General features: G+C 42.8%; 1 protein-coding gene and 1 long non-coding RNA gene across 2 annotated transcripts in view; both read left to right on the top strand.

The window, feature by feature from the left end:
• The window catches only part of LOC113593772 (uncharacterized), a 69,811-nt gene extending 64,918 nt beyond the window's left edge, over positions 1-4,893 (top strand). Inside the window, exon 7 of the long non-coding RNA XR_008290504.1 lies at positions 4,638-4,893. This is a non-coding gene — a long non-coding RNA (uncharacterized LOC113593772). The remainder of the gene's footprint in view (positions 1-4,637) is intronic.
• A 13,685-nt stretch (positions 4,894-18,578) lies between these two features.
• The window catches only part of MAP6 (microtubule associated protein 6), a 76,723-nt gene continuing 69,344 nt past the window's right edge, over positions 18,579-25,957 (top strand). Inside the window, exon 1 of the mRNA XM_015073895.3 lies at positions 18,579-21,093. Coding sequence (XP_014929381.3) covers positions 20,183-21,093 — 911 coding nt within the window. The 5' untranslated portion in view covers positions 18,579-20,182. The remainder of the gene's footprint in view (positions 21,094-25,957) is intronic.

The raw sequence follows: 25,957 nt of genomic DNA, 5'->3' as shown, positions 1-25,957 counted from the left end.
GATATAATTTCTCTCCTCTTTCTCCCTTTACCACCCTGACACACCTCTTCCTTTGCTTGTCAGCTCTTGTCACCTCCTCATCTCCAATCGTCCCTAATTTTTGGCATGCCCTCAAGATTAAATTGTTCACTTTCACTCACAAGGTACACTTGTGGCTACCTCATAGCAGTGCTTACTACAGTCTGTTATTACTTTATGTCCACTACTCTCCCAATTCCCTCTAGACTTACACTCTTTGAGAACAGACACTGTCCATTGGTCACGTATCCCTGGAACCCAGGGTTTGGCTCATGGTTCACTCAAAAGTCTGTGATCTAAATCCATGAATGAAAAAATGGATTCATAGATGGGTGGATGAAGAGACATGTACATTAGTGGATGAGTGATTGAGTACATTAACAGATGGTTAAGGAAAACTCAAATCTACACTTATAACACTTCCCAGTTCACTCCATTCTTATATCTCCAGATGCCTATCGAAACTTTCCACTTGGCTCCTTTGTTATCACCTAAAATGAAACGTGTACAAACCTAATCTCCACCCTAGCCGATTCCTTATCTATTTTCTGACAATAGTACTGCTATTCTTCCCAGGGTTGCCATCACTGGTCCTCTGATTGATTCATTCAGTCAACAATATTTTTTACGTGTGTGCATGTGTGTGTATGTGTGTGTGTGTTTGACTGTCTGCTATGCACTATGAATAAGACAGGCAAGCTTCCGAGAGAACTCAAAGGAGCTCAGAGTCAACAGTGGGGTGGAAGATAGCATAGCAGACAATAGGCAAGTAAAAAAGTTAACAGGACAATTACAGAGCATAATGAGTGATACAATAAGGAAACATAGAATGATGAAAGGGAACTAAGGGACCTCACTCTAAATAGGATGGGAGGGAGGGCTTGTTCGAAGCAAGGCCTGAAGGATGAGAATAAGCCATTCAATATAACAGTTGAATGAGCATTCCAGGCAGAGGAATCAGCAAGTGCAAAGCTTTCTGGGCTGGAACAATCCTGGGCTGTTTCAGGAACAGAAAGGGGCCAGATGTGGCTGGAGTGCAGTGAACAGCAGGAGACTGTAGACAGGAAGACTGTTAACAGACCTGAACCAGGTCGTGCAGGGTCTTGAAGGCCAGTAAGGAATCAGATTTTATTCCAAGAGCAATGGGAAGCCATTGAAACATCTCAAGCAGGGGAATGACATGACCCCCCCTGGCATGCAGGCAAAGAGCTCCCCCACCCCAGGTGCAAGTGATTCACAGGTGTGTTATCTCGAGTCATTAGGAAAGGGTTAACTCCAATTCCATTTAAACTGTTACCTCACACAGAAAGGGAAAACATCCAAATGCTTTTTGTAAAGCCATCATAGCATCGGTGGCCATCCTGACCAAAAGGCACAGCAAAAAGGAAACAAACCAAGCTTATTTGTAAGTACTAATACAAAACAATCTTTAAAATTTTAGTGAATAGAATAATGAAGCACTTTAAAAGAACAACACACTGCAACCAAATTAACCTTATACCAAAAAGGCAAGAATGGTTTAATAGTAATGAGCTATATTATAGGGGCGCCTGGGTGGCTCAGTTGGTTGAGCGTCTGACTTTGGCTCAAGTGGTGATGTCGCAGTTCATGAGTTCGAGCTCCATATCGGGCTCACCGCTGTCAGCATGGAACCCCCTTTGGATCCTCTGTCCCCCCCTTTCTCTGTGCCTCTCTTTCTCTCTCTCAAAAAAAAGCTATATTATAATTACATAGGTTGAGAGATCAAAGTGGCAAAGACATGATCATCTCTGAAGAGACTGAGAAGATATTTGACAAATTCACCATATATTCTTGATGTTTGAAAAATTTCTTAGTAAAATTGGAGCAAATGGATAGTTCCTAAATATTTTGTGCCAAAAATCAACATCATACTTAATGGTGAGATATTGGAAACATTCCCATTAAAGTCAGGAACAATAATTCTAGAGATGCATTAGGAACCATTGGATAAGAGGAAGAAATGAGAGATATAAATAAGAAAGAAAGACAAAAATTGTCATTTTTGTGACCAATAAATTCAAGATCATCTACAAACTATTATAACTAATTAGAAAGTTTAGTGTGGTTGATAAATAGAGATCGATACATGCAAAAATTCGACCATCGTGTTGTGTATCATTATAATAAAAGATGTAATTTTAAAATATGTCAGTTCAGAGAAGTACATGAAAAGATGTTCAACATCCCTAGACATTAGGGTAATGCTAAATTAAAACCATGATGAGATATCACTACACGCATATTAGAATGGCTAAAATAAAAAAGAAATGATAATACCAAACACTGGCAAGGAAGTAAGGAGCCGGGTCTTTTATCCACTGCTGTTAGGAAAGCAAAATGGTGGAGCTGTTCTGGAAAATAGAGAGCAGTTTCTTAAAAAGTTACATATACCCTTACCATACAATCTGTAAATGACTCCCGAGAAGCGAAAATGTGTTCACAGAACTAGTACGTGCATGTTCATACCAGCTTTATTTGTAAAGTCCCCAAATTGGAAACAACCCAGATGTCCTTCCATGGGTGAATGGTTAAACAAAATGTGGCTTATCTATACAATGGAATAATACTCAGCAATAAGAAGGAACAAACTGTTGACGTGTGTAATAATTTGGGTGCATCTTAAAGGAATTATGCTGAGAGGAAAAGGTTCCACACTCTACGATTGCATCTGTATGACCTTCAGAAATATCAAAAGCTTAGAGATGGAGACCAGAGTAGTGGTTGCCAAGGAAACCAGGGAAATCAGGCAAGGGTGTGATGATGAAGAGGTAACGAGAGAGAGAGATCCTTGGGGGCACCTGGGCGACTCAGTCGGTTAAGCATCTGACTTCGGCTCAGGTCATGATCTCGTGGTTCGTGAGTTGGAGCCCCACGTGGGAATCTATGCTAACAGCCTGTTTCAGATTCGGTGTCTCCCTCTCTTTCTGCCCCTCCCCCACTCGCACTCTGTCTCTCTCGCAAAAAATAAACAAACGTTTGACAAAAAAAAGAGAGAGAGACAGATCCTTTGTGGTGATAGTACAGTCCTATATCTTAATTGCAGTGGTGTTTATACAAATCTAAATATGTGATAAAATGTCACAGGACTATCCATGAAGGCATAGTGAAACAGGAGTGTGTGCCAACACTGGTGAAATCCAAATAAGGTCTGCATTCTAGTTAATTGTACAATATTAAAGTACAATCGCTTGTTTTGATCATGTACTGTAGTTATTTGAGATGTGGCCACTGGGAGAAGCTAGGTGATGGCCACAGAGGCCTCCTGGCAGTACTTTTGCAACTTCTTGTAAGTTTATAATTATTTAGAAATAAAAAGGAAAAGAAAATGCCATTTCCAGTTACAACAAAAGCCATTACCCAAGAACATACAAGAACAGAGAGCTTTGCCATCTTTACGAGCCAGTAAATCTCAAAATCCACAAGATGGAAATTCTTCTTAAATACTAAATAAATTCGATACAACTCCATAAAACATTCCAAAAGGCTTTTTTGCTTCAGAAAAGTTTTCAAAGAATTTGACAAGCTGATTCAAAAATTAATACAGAAGGATGAAAGGCAAAACTTCCAACGGAATGTAAGCTCCATGACAATAGAGATGTTTATCTATTTTGTTCAACTCCATACCCTGGAGCGGTGCCTGGCACCTAGTAGGTGCTCAAAAAATCTTTGCGAACAAATAGATGACAGCCTGGAATAAGAGGAAGAGAAGGAAAGATTTACCCTACCAGCTATTAAGACAATGATTTGAGACTATAATATTGGCATAGGGGTAAATAAACAGATAAATCAAAATAGAATATAACGTTTAGGAACATACTTATGAAAACTTGTCATATAGAGGAAGCAGGATCAGTCAGTGAGGAAAAGATAAACCTCAAATGTGCTTAAAAAAATAACTCCATTTGTGGTAAGCACAGCATAGCATATAGAGATGCTGAACTTCAATGCTGAGCACCTACAAAACTAATGTTACATTGTGTGTCAACTTTACTCATGCAAATTAAAAAAAAAAAAAAGGATCGGGTGTTTATTTTTTTTTAATTTTTTTAACGTTTTTATTTATTTTTGAGACAGAAAGAGACAGAGCATGAATGGGGGGAGGGGCAGAGAGAGAGAGGGAGACACAGAATCTGAAACAGGCTCCAGGCTCTGAGCTGTCAGCACAGAGCCCGGCGTGGGGCTCGAACTCATGGACCGTGAGATCATGACCTGAGCCGAAGTCGGAGGCTTAACCGACCAAGCCACCCAGGCGCCCCTGGGATCGGGTGTTTATATGGAAAAACAAAACAAAACTAGGTCCTTTTCTGTATTGAGATTTGCATTCCGCTATAAGTCACATGAAAGCCGCCTAACCAAAAATGGATTTGTCTTTTTTCACAACAAGAATTCTAAATATATACAGAAGAAAAAAATTATAAAACTTAAAAATCAACAACAAAGTCCAGAGGCAGACGGGCGCAGCAGCCCCACAACGTCATTAATGGTCTAAGTTTTTTCTGTCTATCCCTCCACCATCTTTAGCTTGCAGCTTCTGTCTTTAAGATTGTCACCTCATGTTGGCATAAGGGTGATTAACCTCTAGCCTTTCTATTTTTCAGAAAAGAAGTAGGAGAAGGAAAGAAAGGAGGTGGAAGGGAAAAGACCCTTAAGTCAATGTTTTCGTAGAAATCGCCAAGGCTCTTCTGCTTACACCTCATTGGGCAGAGCCATGTCACCTGACCTCTTCTGGCTAAAAGGGAGTCCAGAAAGGTGAGGAAGTATCCTGTGGACCTGAATTGAAATATCCTGGGAGTATTTTTTGTAATGTTTATTTACTTATCTTTGATAGAGAAAGAGAGAGAGAACACAAGTAGAGGAGGGGCAGAGAAAGAGAGAGAGACAGAATCTGAAGCAGGATCCAGGCCTCGACCAGTCAGCACAGAGTAGGGCAGAAGGCTAGTGTGCCACACAACTTTGCATCATACGCAAAAGGTGGATTGAAAATCTAGAGACAAAAACTTTTCAAAGGTGATATAGGAGAATATCCTTATAACTGACATCAGAGTAGGGAAGAGGGGTTTTTTTCATCCTTTTAAAAAATTTTTTTATTTAAATCCAAGTCAGTTAACATACAGTGTAATAACGGTTTCAGGAGTAGAAGTCAGGGATTCATCACTTACATATAACACCAAGGGCTCATCTCAACAAGTGCCCTCCTTCATGCCCATCCCCCCACACAACACCCCTCCAGCACCTCTCAGTTTGTTCTCTGTATTTGAGTCTCTTACGGTTTGCCTCCCTCTCTGCTTTTACCTTATTTGTCCTTCCCTTTCCTGATGTTCATCTGTTTTGTTTCTTAAATTCCACATATGAGTGAAATCATATGGTATCTTTCTTTCTCTGACTGACTTCTTTCGCTTAGCATAATACATTCTAGTTCCATCCACCTTGTTACAAATGGCAAGATTTCATTCTTTTTGATTGCCAAGTAATAGTCCATTGTGTAATCCATGCCATATATATGTGCCACGGTTTCTTTATCCATTTGTTAGTCAAAGGACATTAGGGCTGTTTCCATAATTTGGCTATTGTGATAGTACTGCTATAAATATTGGGGTACATGTGCCCCTTAAAGATGCAAAAAGCATAAACTTTGATTTGATGAACACATCTGATTGCCTTAAAACTTTAAACCTATGTATATCAAAATACACTGTAAATAAGGTTAAAAGTTAAGTCACACACTGGGAGAAGAAATTTGCAATACATATAAGCATACATACAAGCATATAATATTATTTGCATACATATAATATTGTGATTAATATGCAGTATATTTAAAGAATTCATATAAAATAATTCTTTAATCAACCTAACAGAAAATTGGCAAAGGACATGAACAGGCAATACACAAAAACTCCCAATAGGCAATAAGCACATGAAAAGGTATTTAACCTCACTAGTATCCAAATTTAAGCACTCATAATTTAACATTTCTACCTACCAGACTGGCAAAAGCTTAAAAGTCTAGTAATTCCAAATATTGGTGAGGATGTTGAGAAACAGGAACTCTCACATATCACAGGGGGGAGTGAAAATTGGCATAATTACTTTGGAGAGCAAGTTGTTTTTGCATATATTGGAAGGGCCAGAAATTTTACTTCTGGATTATTAACCAGAGAGAAATGCTCTCACATGGGCTATGGAGACACACATAAGGAAAAATATGTTGTACTATTTGCAATAGATCAAAAAAAATGGAAACAATGTAACTATTTCTCAGTGGAGAAGTAGATTTTTTAAAAATGGTTTATCATACAACAGCCCACTAGAGAGCAGTTAAGATGGCCTAACTAGCTCTAAATGTATCAACATGGCTGAATCTTGAATTCCAATTGGCCAGGGAAAAAGGCACATTGTAAGGGTATCATCAAGTTTGATACCATTCAGAAAAAAATGCCAGATACATAAATGTTTAATACACATGAATTTAACTTATTTATTTAATGTTAAAGACACATTGAGTATAGGTACATGTGTATTAATAAATGCACAAAAACATGCATCCACACCATCTTCCATATGGTGGGAATATTGGAGGAAGGAAGGCAGCGTGTGTGTTCACTATGGAACTTAAGATGTGCCTGTGTTGGGGCCCCTGGGTGGCTCAGTCAGTTAAGGATCCAACTCTTGGTTTCAGCTCAGGTCATGATCTTGCAGTTTGGTGGGCTTCAGCCCCATGTTGGGTTCTGCGCTGGCCTGCTTGTGATTCTCTCTCCCTCTCTCTCTCTAAAATAAATAAATAAACTTAAAAACAGTAAGGGAGCTGCAGGGCCATCACCAAGGGGAGAAAATAATGGAACAATCTGAGCATCAAAGTAAAAAGTGATAGTCATGGATGAAAACCACTGAAAAAAAGTAAGAATTCATGAACCCACGCTGGTGTGAACGATGATGCCAACTGATAAAAGAAGAAGGAATAATGGAGTTAGAAAATCACTATTTGGCAAACCTCACAGTAATAATTGTCTCAGGCAACAACCATCAATAGTTGTTAAAACTAGTAGATGAAAATTTGATGAGTCACAGGAGATCTACAGAGTCTCAAAGTATCTGGCTTTATTACAATATTTATGTATTATACTAAATGAAGAAATTGGGAATATTCGTCCTGAGAAGAGAAGATCAGGGGATATAATGGTGGTTTTTAAATATGACTTTAAAATGCTGTCATCTGTGGTCTCAAGGCAAGATGGAAATTTCAAGAATTCCTAATTTGGCTCAATATAAGGAAGAATTTTTTAGCCTGAAACATAAGTTAAAAAAAAAAAAGACTCAGGACATATTCAATTATTCCCCAACTCTAGAAATTTTAACATTCATTTATTCTAGGATTCTAAGACTGTATCATTCAATTATTCTGAGACTCTAGGATTTCAAATATATGGTTTACGATTCTAAGATTCTCATTCTTTTATTCTGATTCCAAGATTCAAAGACTTCATGATTCTGGTATAATTCCTGTTTCTGTGGTCATACCAGTCATAGGAAAAACACTGAGGTATTTGTCTCTAAATCTCACCTAGCTTCATAACTGGAAATCCAAATGAATTGGACCTTCCTACCCATCCTTTATGACTGGGAACAACTGTCCTCTGGTTGTGTTCCTGAAGATAGGGAAGGCTTCCAGCATTTCACCTTAAAATATACTATTTCTAGGGGAGGAGCCAAGATGGCGGAACAGCATGGAAGCTTTTTGTGTGTCTCACATCCATGAAATACAGCCAGATCAACACTAAACCATCCTGCACACCTAGAAAACTGATCTGAGGATTAACACAACAATATGCACAACTTGAACCACAGAATTCAGCAGGTACATGGTGGGGAGAGGTGAACTGGGGGAGAGAGAAGCCGCGGAGGGCAGGGAGTGGCTTTTGTGTGCAAAGAGAGGACGGAGATGGGGGGGTGGAGAATATGGGAAAAGCACCTCCCCCCAAAAGCAGCTGGAGAGAAAGTGGAAAAGTGGAAACAGCCACAGGGACTGAACTAAACAGGGAGAAAGGAAAGGGTCTAAATTCCATTAAGACTCTATACACAGGGGGAGCAGAGTCTGAAACTCCACAGCTCAATACCTGGCGGTGTTCTGGTGGGAAGGGCGAATCCCCAGGAGCAGAGTGAAATCCGGGGTTCTTCAGGCCACACAGGGAGAGGCAGTTCCCTGCTGGGAGGACACCTGGTAGAGGCTGTGTGGGTCCCCCAAAGGCAAGGCCCCAGTGGACTCCGGAGAGCAATCACATTCACTGGTGCTGGAACAAGGTTGTTAAGGGTGAGGCCTGGTGCCAGATGTGTGTTGAGATTTTCCATAATCCCTGAAACGCTGCAGCTACACTATCTCACGAACTTTTTCTTGAGCGCAATCTCTGGGCATCAGCAACAGCACGGACCTGCAAACGTTCCTGGGTGCGGCTGGCATTCGGGCATTACTCAGTGAGACCCTCCCACAGAGGGGCAGAACAGTCAAAGCTGCAGTCCCTCAGAAGTAAGGGGTCGGGAAAAACAGCCGCCTCTGAGACAAAACTCAGGAAGGAGGTGCTGCCTGGGGCTTGGTCACGGTCTGTGTAAAAGTGGGGAGTGGATGGAAGCCGAATACAAAGGACGGGTGCGTGATTGCTGATCCGGGAGAACAGAGTTTCGATACTAGAGACTGGGTAGCTGGGTGATGCCATTTTCACCGCTCTGGCGCATGCGCCTACACACCTACAAGCGCCACAACAATCCACCCTAGTAAGCTAAGCAGCGCCATCTAGTGGAGAAAGGAGCCATTACACTAAGTGCCGCCCAACTGGGCCAACCTCGCTCTTCAGGAACCAAGTCTCTCTGCCTGCTTAGTTTATGGACTCTAAAGTGCTTCATAGTTTGACTTCTAGGGGAAACGAAGTAATTTCAGATGTATTTCAGTCTGTTCACTGGTCCATCTATTCAATTTTATTTCTTTCTTCCTTTTTTCTTTTTTCTCTCTTTTGTTTCTTTTCTTTTTCTTGAATACAGAAAGAGAAAAAAATTCATTTTTATTTTCAATTTTTATTAAAAATATTTTTTAATTTTTTTCTACTATATTTTTTACTTTTGTGTAAATTTTTTCAAACTTTATTTTACTTCCATTATGTCATTTTAGTCTACTTCAGGGTATTTGATTTTCAAATTTTCAAACGATTTACTTTTTTTTCTTTCCCCTTTTTTCTCTAATCTATCAAGCCCATTTCAACACCCAGACAAAAACACACCTAGCATCTAGCATCATTTATTCGATTGTGTGTGTGTGTGTTTTAATTTTAATTTTTTTTACCTCATTAATTCCTTTTCTCCCTTCAAAATGATGAAATGAAGGAATTCACCCCAAAAGAAAGAGCAGGAAGAAACAACAGCTAGGGACTTAACCAACACAGATACAAGCAAGATGTCTGAACCAGAATTTAGAATCACGATAATAAGAATACTAGCTGGAGTCGAAACTAGATTAGAATCCCTTTCTGCAGAGATAAAAGAAGTAAAAGCTAGTCAGGATGAAGTAAAAAATGCTATAACTGAGCTGCAGTCCCTAATGGATGCCACAGCAGCAAGGATGGATGAGGCAGAACAGAGAATCAGTGATATAGAGGACAAACTTATGGAGAAAAATGAAGCAGAAGAAAAAAGGGAGATTAAGGGCAAAAGAGCACGATTTAAGGATTAGAGAAACCAGTAACTCATTAAAAAGGAACAACATCAGAATCATAGAGGTCCCAGAAGAGGAAGAGAGAGGAATAGGGGCAGAAGGGTTATGTGAGCAAATCATAGCAGAAAACTTTCCTAACCTGGGGAAAGACACAGACATCAAAATCCAGGAAGCATGGAGGACTCCCATTAGAGTCAACAAAAACCGACCATCAACAAGGCATATCATAGTCAAATTCACAAAATACTCAGGCCAGGAGAGAATCATGAAAGCAGCAAGAGAAAAAAAGTCCTTAACCTACAAGGGAAGACAGATCAGGTTTGCAGCAGACCTATCCACAGAAACTTGGCAGGCCAGAAAGGAGTGACAGGATATATTAAATGTGCTGAATCAGAAAAATATGCAACCAAGAATTCTTTATCCAGCAAGGCTATCATTCAAAATAGAAGGAGATATAAAAAGTTTCCCAGACAAACAGATATTAAAGGAGTTTGTGACCACTAAACCAGCCCTGCAAGAAATTTTAAGGGGGACTCTCTGAGGGGAGAAAAGATGAAAATAAATAAATAAATAAATAAATAAATAAATAAATAAATACCAAAAACAACAAAGACTAGAAAGGACCCGAGAACACCACCAGAAACTCCAACTCTACAAGCAACATCAATGGCAATAAATTCATATCTTTCAGTACTTACTCCAAACGTCAATGGACTCAATGCTCCAATCAAAAGACATAGTGTAACAGAATGGATAATAAAACAAGATCCATCTATATGCTGTTTACAAGAGACCCACTTTAGACCTAAAGACACCCACAGATTGAAAATAAGGGGATGGAGAACCATCTATCATGCTAATGGTCAACAAAAGAAAGCCGGAGTAGCCATACTTATATTAGACAATCTAGACTTTAAAATAAAGACTGTATCAAGAGATGCAAAAGGGCATTATATCATAATCAAGGGGTCTATCCACCAAGAAGACCTCACAATTGTAAACATTTATGCACCAAATGTGAGAGCACCCAAATATATAAATCAATTAATCACAAACATAAAGAAACTCATTGATAGTAATACCATAATACTAGGGGACTTCAACACCCCACTCACAGCAATAGACAGATCATCTAATAAAAAAATCAACAAAGAAACAATGGTTTTGAATGACACACTGGACTAGATGGACGTAATAGATACATTCAGAACATTTCATCCTAAAGCAGCGGAATATACATTCTTCTCTAGTGCACATGGAATGTTCTCCAGAATAGACCACATACTGGGACACAAATCAGCCCTCAAGTACAAAAAGATCAAGATCATACTGTGAATATTTTAAAATATACTATTTCTAGTAGGTTTTTGATACCTATCCTTTGACATAATAGAAAGTTCTACCTTGCTAAGAGTTTTTAAAATTAATTAATGGGTGTCAACTTTTATCATGTTTTTCAAAATACATCTATTTGAAAGGGTTATATGTTTCCTTTTTATTTAAAATATTTTTTTAAGTTTATTTATTTTGAGAGAGAGAGAGAGAGCAAACAGGGTAGGCACAGAGAGCGAGAGTCCCAAGCAAGCTCTGCGCTGTCAGCACATAGCCCATTGTGGGGCTCAAACTCACGAACTGTGCAATCATGACCTGAGCTGAAATCAAGAGTTGGACACTTAACTGACTGAGCCACTCAGGTACCCCTGTTGTATGATGTTTCTACTGAATTTGTTAGCATGTAGTATTATTTCTACAGATTTTATTATTAAACCAGTGTTCATTTGTGGACAAACATTATTTAAAATTGATAAATCATAATTTTTATGTACAATTCTGAACTGTTTGCTAACAATTTATTTAAGATTTTTATATCTATGATTGGCCTCTAATTTTTCTTCTTATTGTTCCTGTCTAGTTTGTCATGGTACATCTATCATATTGACTTTCTAAACTGGAATGGGAAGTTTCCCTTTTTTCTGCTTAATGGAATAATTTGCATAACATACAGATTGTCTGCTCTATGAGTTTTGTGAGACTCACCTGTAAAATCAAATAGATCACATATTTTGTTTTATCTTGTTTGGTTTTCCTTTATAGGTATATTTTTAGCAACTGATTCAATTTATTGAACTACTCAAGTTTTCTATTCCTTTTTAAATCAATTTTAGTAAGATATATTTTTTTCCTAAGAATTACTTCTTTCCCCTTGGTGGGTTAGTTGTCTCTTGCTGAATAATAAATCACCCCCAAACTTCAATGCAATCCCAATCGAAATCCCAGCAAGTTATTTTGTGGATATCAATAAACCAACTCTAAGGTTTATATGGAGAGGCAAAAGACTCAGAATAGCTAACACAATACTGAAAGAAAAGTACAAAATTGGAGGGCCGATGCTACCTGATGTCAGGACTTATTATAAACTACAGGAATCAGGACAGCATAGTACTGGTGAAAGAACAGGCAGATAGATCAAGGGACAGAATGGAGTACTCAAGAATAGAGCGACGTGAATATAGTCAACTGATCTTTGACGAAGGAGCAAAGGCAATACAGTGAAGAAAAAGTCTTTTCAACAAATGGTGCTGGAACAACTAGACATCCATATGATAAAAAAAAATCTAGACACTAGCCTGTCACACAACGTAATGATCATAAACTTATATGTACAATGCAAAACAATAGAACTCCTAGAAGATAACATAGGAGAAAATCTACATGACCTTGGGTATGGCAGTGACTTTTAAGTTTTTACATTTTTATTTACTTTTGAGAGAGAGAGAAAGAGCATGAACAGGGGAGGGATGGGGGAGAGAGAGAGAGAGAGAGAGAGAGAGAGAGAGAGGGGGGAGAGAATCTCAAGCAGACTCCATGCCCAGTGGCCCAGTGGGGAGCCGGACACGGAGCCAACATGGAGCCCAACACAGGGGCTCTGTGTGGGGCTCCGTGTGGGGCACCACCTCACAATCACGAGATCATGACCTGAGCTGAAATCAAGAGTCCAACACTTAACCAACTGAGCTATCCAGCCGTTCCCCCAGCAGTGACTTTTTAGTTGTAACACCAAAGGCACAATCCACTAAAGGAGAAATCAGTAAGCTGGATTTCATTAAAACTAAACACTTCTCTGCAAAAGACACCGTCAAGCGAATGAGAAGACAAGCCACAGACCGTGAAAAATATTTGCAAGAGGTGTATCTGCTAAAGGACTATTACCCAAAATACAGTAAGAATTCTCAAAACTCACCGTAAGAAAATGAACAATCTGATTAAAAACAGACAGAAGACCAGAGCAGACACCTCACCAAAGAAAATGTACAAATGGTAAATGGGCACGAGAAAAGATGCTCCACATCGTATGTCATTAGGTCAATGCAATTCAAACAGCAATGAAATGCTACTACACACGGATTAGAATGACCCAAATGCGGAACCCTGGCGTCACCAAATGCTGGTAAGGATGTAGAGCAACAGGAACTCTCACTCATTGCAGGTGGGAATGCAAATGGTACACCCACTTTGGAAGTCAGTGGAGTGGTTTCTTACAAAACTAAATATAGTCTTATCGTATGCTGCAGTAATCATGCTCCTTCGAATTTACTCAAAGGAGTTGAAAATCTATGTCAGTACAAACACTTGTACACAGATATTTATAGCGGTTTTATTTATAGTTCCAGAACTTGGAAGCCAGGAGATCCCTCAGTAAGTCAATGGATAATTAACTGTGGTGTATCCAATGAAATATTATTTAGTACTAAAAAGAAAGGAGCTATCAAGCCGTAGAAAGACACGGAGGAAACTTAAGTGTATGTTACTGGGGCACCTGGGTGGCTCAGTCGGTTGAGCATCTGACTTCAGCTCAGGTCATGATCTCGCAGTCTGTGAGTTTGAGCCCCGCGTCGGGCTCTGTGCTCACAGCTCGGAGCCTGGAGCCTGCTTTGGATTCTGTGTCTCCCTCTCTCTCTGCTCCTCCCCTGCTAGTGCTTTCTCTGTCTCTCAAAAATAAGTAAACATTAACAAAAAGTGTATATTACTAAGTGAAAGAAGCCAAGCTGACAAGGCTATATATATTGTACGATCCCAATGTATGACATTCTGGAACAGGTAAAACCATGGAGATAGTACTAAAGACAAAACCAAGATCACTGGTTGCCAGGGGTTGGAGGGAGAGGGGGATGAATCTGCAGAGCAGAGAGGATTTTTTTTTTAGGCAGTAAAAATATTTCGTGTGGTACTATCATGGTGGATACATGTTATTGCACCTTTGTCAAAACCCATAGAAGGTAAAACGCCAAGAGTAAAGCCTAATGTAGACTGTGGACTTTGGGTGATGTAGCATCAATGTGGGCTCACCAATCATAATAAATGTACCATTCTGGGATAGGTTGTTGACAGTGAGGGAAGCTGTGTGGGTGCGGGAGGAGGGGAAATGAGAACTCTCTGTCGTCTCTGCTCCATTTTGCTGTGAACCTAAAACTTCTCTAAAAAATAAAGTCTACTTAAAATAAATACATATAACTCAGTTAAAATAAATTACCCCCAAACTTAGCACTTTCAATAACAAGAAATATTTATCTCACATAGTTTCTGTGGTCAGATTCTTGGATTCCTAGTCAGGAAAGACGAGCTGGGTGCTTTGGGTTCAAGGTCTCCCATGAAGTTGCAGTCAAGATGTCAGCCAGGGTCGCCGTCCTTTGAACCTTTGAGTGAGTCTAGAAGATTCCCTCCTAATTTGGGTCACTCATGGCTGAGAGGGGGAGGCCTCAGTTCCTCACCATGTGGAGCTCTCCATGGAGTTGCTTGGGTATCATCACAGTATGGGACTGGCTTCCCCAGAGTGAGTGATCCAAGAGAGAACAAAGTCAAACCACAGTCTTTTTTGACCCGGTTTTGAAAGTCACATGCCATCATTTTCATGATATCCTACTGGTTACACAGGTCAGCTCTAGTCAGTGTGGGAGAAGACTTCACAAAGCTGTGGCCACCAGGAAGTCAAGACAATTGTAGGCAAGCCTGGAAATTAGCTACTGCGTAAGTTTTTTCAAATTTATCAGCTAAGAGTAATTCTGGCCAACCATTCTTTAAATATGTGCTATATCTACAACTGTCTCTCCTAACTGTTACAATCCTGAAAATTGTTGGTGTGTGACTTTTTTGCTTGTTTGTTTTTGTTTTTGGATAAGCCTGTCAGAGATTTGTCTATGTTAAGGAAGAAGCTTTTGGATTTGTTGACAGTCTCCAATGTATGGTCGTTATATATTTAATTACCTTGCTATTTTCTTTATATTTTCCCCCTTCTCCTTTCTTTGGTTTGTTCTGTACTGTCTCTAACTTTTGAGTTTAATCACTAGAGTATTTTTAATAGTATTTGTTTCTAAAGTATGTATTTAGGTTATAAATTTCTCTGTGAATATTGTTTTTAGCTGCAGCTCATAAACTTTGATATGCAGTGTTTTCATTTTCTTTCGGCTCTGATTATTTTCTAATCCATTATAATTTCTTTTGAAAAAAAATTTTTAATATTTATTTTTTTTTGAGAGAGAGAGACAGAGTGCAAGTGGGGGAGGGGTAGAGAGAGAGGGAGACACAGAATCCAAAGCAGGCTCCAGGCTCTGAGCTGTCAGCACAGAGCCCGATGTGGGGCTCCAACTCACAGACCGTGAGATGGTGACCTGAGCTGAAGTCGGATGCTTAAACAACTGAGCCACCCAGGAGCCCCTCTAATTTCTTTTTAAACTCATGAGTCAATTTAGAAGCATTGTTTCTTTGTTTATTGTAATATAATTGTACAACTTCCTTTTGGTTAGTATTTTTTTTACTATATCTTTTCCCATCAGGTTTCCCCCCATGTTTATGTCAGTATGTTTTAATTATGTCTCTTGAAAACAATGTCTGGTTGCCTTTTGCTTTGTTTTGTGTTTTTCTCCAATCTGACATTCTCTGTCTTGTAACCAGAAAATTTTGATTATTTACATTTACCTCAATCACTAATATATTTAAACATATTTTTACCACTTTATATTGTATTTGCTATTTGCCATGTTTCTTCTTTGCTAATTTTTACCCTTTTTCTGCTCTTGATGAAGTTTTCTATATTCTTTTCTTTCTTTTCCTTTTATTTATTTTATTTATTTTTTAAGTTTATTTATTTATTTTGAGAGAGATAGAGAGTGTGCTAGTGGGAGAGAAGTAAAGAGAGAGGGAGAGAATCCCAAGTGGTTCTGCACTGTCAGTGCGGAGCCTGATGTGGGGCCCAAAATCACAAACTGCAGGATCATGAACTGAGCCAAAGTTGGATGCTTAACTGACTGAGCCACCCAGGTACCCCCCACTCCGTTTCTTTCTTTTAATGTGCATTTTTAAGTTGATAACCATTTTAGGTTAATGATTTAATCAGTATCTCTACTCTCCTTACAAACATAAAAGGACTTTAGAATACTTGAAATCTGATCACTCCCTCCCATCAGACATGATATTATTCTCCAGTATTTTAGTTCCATGCTGTTTTCTTATTCCTCAAGTTAGTTTAAGCATGGCCAGATCCTCAAATGACTAATATACTAAAATAGACACCTTCAAAGCAGTGGTTCAGACAAGAGAGAAGTGTTCTTTCTTTCTCACATAACATTCCAGAAGCAATGAAGTGGTCTAAGGCTGTTAGGCAGCTCCATCCTACGAGGTCACCCCAGATAGTTTTCTTCTACCCTCCCCTACCTAGGGTTAAATCCTGGCACCAGAATGTTCTTAACCACCATATCATAATCATCTTAACTACCTAGATGATAGTTCACCTCTACCATGTCCACACTCTACCCTATGGGAAGGGAGAAAGATGAAACTGAACGCAAGCAACTTCTTTTAAGGAAGTGACTTGCAAGTACCTATGATTGCTCTTTGTTGCAAAGGAGGCTGGGAAATGTAGTCTTTTGCTGGGTGACCAAGAGCCCACCTAAAACTTGGAGGCTTCTGTTATGGGAAGAAGGTGAGAATGGGATTTGGGAAATAAGTTCCAGTCTTCATAGGCATCAGCAGAATCCTGTGTCCTCTTTTAACTTTCTCTGTGTTTGCTTCAACCTTGGGCAAGCAGGCTCCCTGCTCCCCCAGTGATGGCAAAGATGGTCACTAACAACATTATCCTAATGGTCTCTCATTTTAGCGATTCCAGTAAAAAGAGAGAGAGAGAGAGAGAGAGAGAGAGAGAGAGAGGCTCCTTACAAATAGTTCCAACTGAAGTCTAGGATTTCCTCTAATTGCTCCAGTGGGGATCACATGTCCATCATAAACTAGTCACTTTGGCCATGGGGATGCAGTGCCCTGGTAAATAGGGGTGGGTCACATAGTCATCTCTGGAAGGTGTATGAAGTAGGGTTAATCCTATGCATAGGAACTGAGAGTCAGAAAGAAGTGGTCCCCAACAGACAAATAATGAGGTGCTGCTGTCATCAGAATGGATGCTGAGCAAGCAACAGAAACATGTAACCATTAGATTTATCTATCCTATCAGGTACTGGATGGTTCAAGAAAGTTGTACTATTGAATGTGTTTTAAAAATCCAAATTAATGAAGGTGGAAGGTAATATTGACAATGAAGTTGCCTGGAATACTCTTACTTACAATACTGATAGGAGAGCTTCTACTCATCTCTCCTTAGTCATACATTCAGCACCTTATGAATGAACCTCTGTTACGCTGACCATACTGCTTGCTAATTATTTATTTTGTCTGTTTCCCAGTCCTCCCATAACACACCCCTCTAATTGAGGGCTCCCTTGGAGCTAGAATTCGTTGGTGTTCCACAATGCCCAAGGCACAGAGTGGACATCAGGAGACTAGACTTGTTAAATGAAAGCAAGGTAAAGTCTCAATGACTCTCAGTAGCCCCTGCCAGTTTCCAATCCCTTTGAAAATCATTATTGGAAAGACACGCACCAAATCCCAGGGAGTTCTGCAGAACTGGGGGTCAGACCAGATTATGTTGTTTATAGAAATGTATTTCCTAATGACTGGAAAACAGTGCCAGGCACCATATTATTTGTGGAACTCAAATCAAATCATAAAAAGACAAAGACCCAAGTAGGAGGAAGTTCAACAGATAATTGATTAATCAGAGTTGTCTTCTCATCCTGTTTGATTCTAAGGTTAAAACACACACACACACACACACACACACACACACACACACACACACCAGCTGCGTTTTGTAGTCAGTTCCCAATCTAAACACGTAAGTGACTTCCTTCCCCAGAAACACCAATGCCCCAGCTTACTTGATGCTGAAAACTCTACCTATCTTGGAGAGAAGCAGAGACGAAGGCCAGTGAATGTTGCTAGGGATAGACAGTAGAACACAGTATAGGAGACATAAATGGGGGGCCATGAAGAAGAGGCCAAAGGGTACTTAGAAAAACAAGAGGTCTTCCTGGAGAAGATGTCCAAGTGGCTGGCCTGCTTGGGAAGCTCCACCTAGGGTTTCCTGGGTGGGTCCTTTGAATACTAATAGCTACCACTCATTGAGCCATTGCTGTATGCCAGATGTTGTGGTAAGCATTTTTAGTGCAATATCTCATTTTAGGGATGTCCAGGTTGCTCAGTCGGTTAAGTGTCAACTCTTGATTTCGGCTCAGGTCATGATCTCACAGTCATGGGATGGAGCCCCACATAAGGCTCTGTGCTGAGCATGGATATATATATATATATATATATATATATATATATATATATATAATTTTAATTCTCACAACAATCTCGCAAGTTCAGAATTGGTACCCCTGTTCACAGATAAAAGACCATAAAAGTGCAGTGATATGTCCATGGCCATACAGCTAAGGAATGTAAAAGCCAGAATTTGAATCACTGTGGATTTGATTTGACTCAAAGCTTCCACTCTGAGACCTTAACTATCTTCAGCAAATCACTTGGAGGTAACTATCATTTCCTCCATTCTATAAATGAAGCTACTGAGGCCCAGGGATGATCCAACTTGCCCAAGTGACACATAGTTAAGTGTCAGAGCCTAATCAAGCCTGTCTAACTCCAAGATCTACCGTGCCTCTTAGGTAGAGGAAGAGCAAAAGCCAGGGGTCAGGAACATGCCAGAATCTCCCTTTGCATCAGGACCCACCCTGCCCTAGGAGTCTGTCCCCTTGTTTCCTTTCTGCCCCCAATCTCCACACTTAGGTCCCTTCCAGGAATGTTCTTTTCCATGTCTCTCCCCAGTGTGGTCCCTGGGCTGAATAGGGGCTGGTAGCTCTTGGGCAGCTCTAAGACACCTTTCCCCTAAAGGTCCTCTAAAAAAGGAACAGCTACTGCACCACCAGCCTGGGGACTCACATCCCCACACATCTGAACAAGGTTTGTGCATGACTGGCAAGTGCTTGGATCAGGAGTCAGCCAAACCGAGTTACTAGCCAATCCCGCCTAGTAACTGGCCAATAACACCAGCTTTCTCTTTAAAAAGCGTCTATTCTGGGACAGACATTTCACTAGGGATATCCTTCATATTTTAAAAACCGAATCCCCCCTCCTCCGCGATTGGCCCTATTTTACAAAAGAGGAGCCTCAGGCTCTCGGAGGGGAAGCGACCGGCATGAGGACAGCACGTCAGTCACCAGGCTGGGACTAGAACCCACCTAGGCCCCAGATTCTGCTGTTGCCTAGGAGCTGAGGAGGGAGGAGCTGCAGAGCGGAGGGGGGAGGGGAAAGAGCGAGGGCGAGCTCCCAGCAGCGCGCGCTGACGACAGCAGGTGATTTTTTTCTGCAGCGCGCTTTCTCTCAGCATCTTTCCTGGATTTTTTTTCCCCCTGCCGAGCCGTAGATAAGGGTGGGGCCGCTTCCCTGCAGCAGAGACGGCAGCGGCAGTGGCTGCAGCATCATTGGGAGCAGCTGCTGCAGCAATGCTCGGTCTCCGCTGGAGATGATCGCCTCCTAGCCCTGCCTGCTAGGTGGCCGGCTGCGACGGGACGCCTCGGAGTAGGAAAATACAGCCTCGCTCGTGGACCCGAAAGCCACACTCCTCGGCCTTTCCTCTACGCCATGGCTTAAGCCCGCAGCCACCTCGCCTCGCGTCGCCTCGCTTGGCCGGGGTCTGCGCGCCGCCGCCGCCGCAGCAGGGAGGGGCGCGACCCAGACGCCCTCGCCCGGGGACTCGGGAACGCCTTGTGTCTCAACCATCGGTGCCCGCAGCCGACAGCTCTCCCAAGACCTTTGCAGGCGGCTCCCGGAGGCGTTTGCAGCCGGTAATCGGGGGGAACTTTATGGACTTTATCTCAGTGATAGCTTCACCTTCCTGGGTGCTCTCCGAGGGAGGAGACCGAGGTAGCTCAGGCCACTGAGGGAAAAACAGTGGGAACCAGATTAGCGACTGGTCGAGGGCCAAGGGACTGAAGTAAGATTAGAGACTTGCTTTAGAACCACAAAAAAGAAAGAGGGAGGGCCAGCTTTGCAGCTAGCATCATGGCGTGGCCGTGCATCACGCGGGCCTGCTGCATCGCCCGCTTCTGGAACCAGCTGGACAAGGCGGACATCGCTGTGCCGCTGGTTTTCACCAAGTACTCGGAGGCCACCGAGGCCCCGAGCGCCCCGCCGCAGCCGCCGCCGCCGCAGCAGCAGGCGCAGCCGGCGCACGCGCCCCCCTCGGCGCGGGCGGTCGCCATAGAGACGCAGCCGGCCCAGGGCGAGTTGGATGCAGTTGCCCGGGCAACGGGGCCGGCGCCGGGGCCTAGCGGCGAACGCGAGGCGGCGGCTGCCCCCGGCCGGAGCGGGCCCGGCCCTGGCCCGGCCTCCGGCTCCGCCTCCAACGCGGGCCCCGCGGACTCGGTGATGCGTCAGGACTACCGCGCCTGGAAGGTGCAGCGGCCCGAGCCGAGCTGCCGGCCGCGCAGCGAGTACCAGCCTTCCGACGCGCCCTTCGAGCGCGAGACCCAGTACCAGAAGGACTTCCGCGCCTGGCCGCTGCCGCGCCGCGGAGACCACCCGTGGATTCCCAAGCCCGTGCAGATCCCCGCGACCTCCCAGGCCTCGGTGCCAATTCTCGGGGCGTCCAAGCGCCGGCCGCAGAGCCAGGAGCGCTGGCCCGCGCAGGCCGCCGCCGAGGCCCAGGAGCAGGAGGCGACCCCTGGCGGAGCGGGTGGCCTCGCAGCCGGAAAGCCCTCCGGTGCCGATGAGCGCGACACACGCAGGAAGCCCGGGCCCGCCTGGATGCTGCGTCGCGCCGAGGGTCAGGGGCCGGAGCAGACGCCGCTGCCCGCAGCCCAGGCCCAGGTCCAGGCCGCGGTCCCCGAGGGTGGCAAGGGGCGCGCAGCGGCGGACGCCCTCAACAGGCAAATCCGCGAGGAGGTGGCGAGCGCGGTGAGCAGCTCCTACAGGTGAGACGCCGGCCTCAGCGCAGGCGACAAGACACCCTTACCCTTTCCCGAAAGCTGCCAGGCGGAGGCTCGTTCTCTGTATCGCAGGCCGCACACGCAGCCCCTCCCCTTCCAGACCACACCCTCGCCCCAGCCGCACCCCAGACACCCTTCCAGGGCTGGCTTCTTTCTGCTTTCTTATGGGAAGGCTGTTAGCGCTATCCATCCCGGCCTGCCCAGTCTTTCGCTATACCACTTTAGCCACTTTTCCCCCCACCTCAGATCCCTGCCTGCTCAACAGAGACCCTTTGCTGTTTCTTCATAGGTTGTGCCATTCTGCCCCACCCACCTCACCAGCTGCATTCGCCTGGATGCTGCCCCTTGCTGGCTGAGCTGCTGCCCGCTGGCCTTGGTGCCTTCCCGCAGGGCCCATCCTCCTAGAAGAAGACCTCTTTCCAAATGCCCAGTCCCCCTCCTCCGAAGCCCAGTCCACTTGGCCTTTCATTCTTCCCTCCGTCTCTCAGTCCCTGGGAGACATCCAAGCACCACACCCTTTTCCAGAATCCCGGCAGGGCTCTTGGAAATCACCCTCCTCCTTCTACATCAGGCTTTTGAAGTCAGATTCCTTCCTCCTCTTAGTAGCTGTGACACACTGAGCACATTTCTTTACCTTTCTGGGCCTCCGGTTCTTGTAAGATGCGATTGATGATAGACTCTTCTCTTAGAATTGCTTGTTCATTTATTAAACATTAATATTCGACATATTCTTGAGCGCCTACTATATGCCTCGTACCGCATTAGACATCGTGAGGATTACATGAGATGCTGAGGAGGAGAATTATGCTTGGCACATCGTAGGTGAAATCAATGTCTTAGTTCCATTACAACCTGTGCATGACGCCTCATTATCCTGATTTCCACTTTCTAGGTACCTCCAGCCTTTTCCCCTGTTGATGTATTTCCTTTCTCCTTTCCCTTTATCTTCTCCCGTTGTGTTGCTCATTCTGCTACCACTGAGAAGCCCTTCTTTAGCACATTTAAATTCCCTGTAAATGAATGCCTCCAAGAAAGGGCACATCCATTTTCCCTCTGTGTGTGTGTGTGTGTGTGTGTGTGTGTGTGTCTGTCTGTCTGGCTTTCTGCCTCTCTCTCTCCCTCCCTCCCTCCGTCTCTCATACCCTCTCCCTCTCTCCATCCTTCTAGAATTCTCCTTCGGCTGCAGCCTCAGCCCTTCCAACTTGCTTTCTCACCCTTCATATATCCAATAATATGTATTTGTGAGTGCTTCGTTCTCCATCCTGCCCTAATGTTTTAACCCAGATCAAGAAGCTAACAGATCACATTTGACTCTGAACATGTAATATTGGGCTGTAGGGTCTCTGGGGAAACAGATGTGCATGATGAATAAATGAGCTAGCGGTGTTCAAAATGTGGCTTATGGGGTCCTTCATCAATGCCACAGCCAGTTGCCTCCTTCCTGCAGGAGACTGTGGTGGGGGGACTGCAGAGTTAGTACCTTTTTCCAAGACACTATATGTAGCCTCATGTCGGACTGATGTCTTTCTCCAATGAACGTAACAACCACTCCCTCATATGCTGAGCGAAGCATAGTATAGATAGATATCCTTCCTTTTTAAGACAAAAGTCCTCTCCCTCCCAGATTTTGACTCTGGAAAGCTTTCTCCAATGAGAGGGGGCAGCTAATATTTGGCTCCTAATCCATCTTCCTGAATTCCACCTCCCACTTGGCATTTCTCTCTTGGTTTATTGTTATCACGACCACAGTGGTCCCCCAGGAGTGCACTACTTTTTTTTTTTTTCATGGCTTCGGTCAGGCAAGATTGTTTTCCTTGGCTCCTAGCCATCAGGAGTGGAATTTTCACAATTTCTTCATGCTACTACCAAGAGACGGTCCAAAAGAAAGGAAGGGAGCAAATAGACAAGGAGCATAAACAACAAAGCCAAGATGTAGTATTGCGACTCTGCCCTGGCTTTCTTGTTTACCAGGCGGGCCCCACTTCAATCCCCGAGAGCCCTGAGATTGGCCCGATGTCACAGATTTTGGATCCGGTTTCCTCATCTTCCTACTTCCATCCTATTACCCTGAGGTGGGTAGAACCTTAACACCCACCTCGCTTTCTCAGAGGAACTACCCCTCCTCACCTCCACGGAGTCAAGGCCAATCAAGAGAGATCCCAAATTCTCAAATCTCCTTTGGTGATCCTCCTCAGTTTATGTTTCCAAGGTAGTCGGACTCGCTTTGTTCATGGATTATTGGCTGGACAGTCAGGGAATGACCTACCCTTCAGATACAACCCTCCAAATATTTTGGCCTGTACCTTTGTTCCATCTGGCCTCTTCCCCACAAAACCCTACCATACCTGTACAGCAAACATGGCAGGCTTTACAGTTAGAAATATACTCAGGGCCACCTGGGTGGCTCAGTCGGTTAAGCCTCCGACTTTGGCCCAGGTCACGATCTCGCCATTCGTGAGTTCGAGCCCCGCATCGGGCTCTGTGCTGACAGCTCAGAGCCTGGAGCCTGATTTGAGTTCTGTGTCTCCCTCTCTCTCTGCTCCTCCCCCGCTCTCACTCTGTCTCTCTCTCTAAAATAAATAAACATTAAAAAAATACTTAGAAATATACTCATAACTCATACTGCAAGTGATGGGATTGAATGGGGGAAGGCTATGCTCTTGCAGCTAGTGAGAATGATTATTTTAGTGACTATCAGAACTCCACCAACCTATCAAAAAAAATCTCTAAGCACCTCAAAAAAATTATTTTTCTCATTTGGGTCTTCTGTAAAATTTAATTATGCATGTGACTTTTGGGCCAGCAGTTCCATTTTGCTGTATAATCAGGAGGGTTTTGCAGCATTAAGAGAATGAGTGTTGCTAAGAGACATCAATTTCCTTAATGGACAATTTAAGTGCATGACAGATTTGATGTGAAATTTAACATTGTTTTTTTGTTTCAGAAGAAAAATTGACCAGTCATAGATAAATGCACTTTGGGTGAAAGTAGATATGAAGAAATAAGATAATCAATTAATCAGATATACCACAGAGAAAAAAGATGCCTGGAAATTGTAGGCTTATCTGGAACATTGATATTTCTTCCCTATGGCCTCATGTTCTTTTCCTTGCTATGATTCCGAATATCTCCTGAATTTAAGTACGCCCCATGGCTGGCAGAGAGGAGTCTTACATTGCCTTATTAGAAGCCAAGTTGGGTTCCATTTCAGAGATAATTTGATTTACAAACCCTTTTCTTCTGCCACTCTACATAAATCATGGTGGCTTACACCATGGTGACTAGTTCATCTCATGGGCTTTCCAAGTGACATCTGTCACATGACATGAATGCGAGCAGTTTGCTTAGAGAAAAGACACATAATCCATCAGCTTACCATTCTGGTGTATAATGTAAAATATATATTCAGCACGCAGAGTCATATACATACTAATTGGTTTTCTCCTACACTATTCAGTTAGTAGATAGCATCGTATGTCTTTGACGCTATGATTTTGAGGAAACTTCTGAATTCAACTAGTTCATCTAATTCATAACCTATCCACACTAGCCTGGGATTTTTGCATTAAGTGCTATCTCAGATGTCGTTCATTATTCACAATCAAGTTGATTAGTCTTTAGTACACTCATATGACATAGATGATATTATAAAATCGGGAAAGCATGCCTCTGTTATCATTTTTAATATTAAGGATGGATTTCACGAGGCAGCCGTTTGTGACTTCAGACCTAGCATTCTCAATTAGAAAAGAGATGAGTCATGAGGAGGGGATTAAAATTCCCCTCTCAGTCAACCCCATTGCCCTCGACATCAGTTAATAGGGATAGATGGGGTGGCAGGTGCTCCCCATAGAAATGCTAATGAGAAACTTTTCCTGGAAGAAATCAGCTGAGGCACCAGGAGGTAGAATTAATAAACCAGAGGCAAAGTATTTGACAAATGAGAGTAGCAACAAGGAAGTCAGAAAGAAAAGGAACCTTTAGTATCTGCCCTACAGTCTCCCATGAAGGTTAGAGAAAGGCCCGTCTGACGTGGCTCCGGCTGACAGAACTGCCCTGTGCTTCTAGGGCCATTGCCCATTTCCCTAATTTCTTCCAGGGTAAGTCTCAGCAATACTTCGAGGCCAATCTCAGATGCTGAATCTTTAAGGAGACCTTCCAGGCTTTGCCGTTCAGAACTAATTTTTCTTGTATTCCCTTTTTATACTTTGCACACTTCTCATTGTCTGCTTGATTATAAGATGCTGTTTTCCATATCTGCCCCTTCCACCAGATCACAAACACTTGGAGAGAAGGGCTGTATTTGGTTCACCTCTCTACCTCTCACAGTGTAACACTGTGTCTAGGTGCCATACAGATTTGCTGAATCCAGTAGAATATGTAGAGTTTGGTGAACATTTTTTCCATCTACACATTGATTCATTTCATTCAGCTTTATTTAGTTGGATTTATTTAAAAAAAAAAATGACCACCAAGCCCCTGCTATGTATCAGATAGAGGGCTGGGGATACCAAATGAATAAGTTAAAACCTTTATGTAAGGAGTTGTACCTGCCTTGATCAAGATAAAATCCAATCTCTACTAGGTTAGCACTAGAAGTAAATGTTCAAATGAGGACAGGCAGCAAACTGAACAGACCTGATGTACCTTCACCCAGGGCAGTGGTCCTCAACCTTGACTGCACATTGGCGTCGCTGGAGAGCTTAAAAAATGCTGATGCACAGGTGCCTTGCTCAGAGATGCCGATTTAATTGGTCTGGGGTGTGGCCTGGGAGTCTGAATAGTTTAAAAATGGTCCCAGGTGATTCTAATGTGTAATTCAGGTCATGACCTACTTCCCAAAGGCAAG

Source organism: Acinonyx jubatus, chromosome D1 (genome assembly GCF_027475565.1).
Source record: "Acinonyx jubatus isolate Ajub_Pintada_27869175 chromosome D1, VMU_Ajub_asm_v1.0, whole genome shotgun sequence".
In the NCBI taxonomy this organism is placed as follows: domain Eukaryota; kingdom Metazoa; phylum Chordata; class Mammalia; order Carnivora; family Felidae; genus Acinonyx; species Acinonyx jubatus.
Note: the sequence above shows the minus strand (reverse complement) of the source record. Positions and strands in the feature narration are given on the sequence as shown.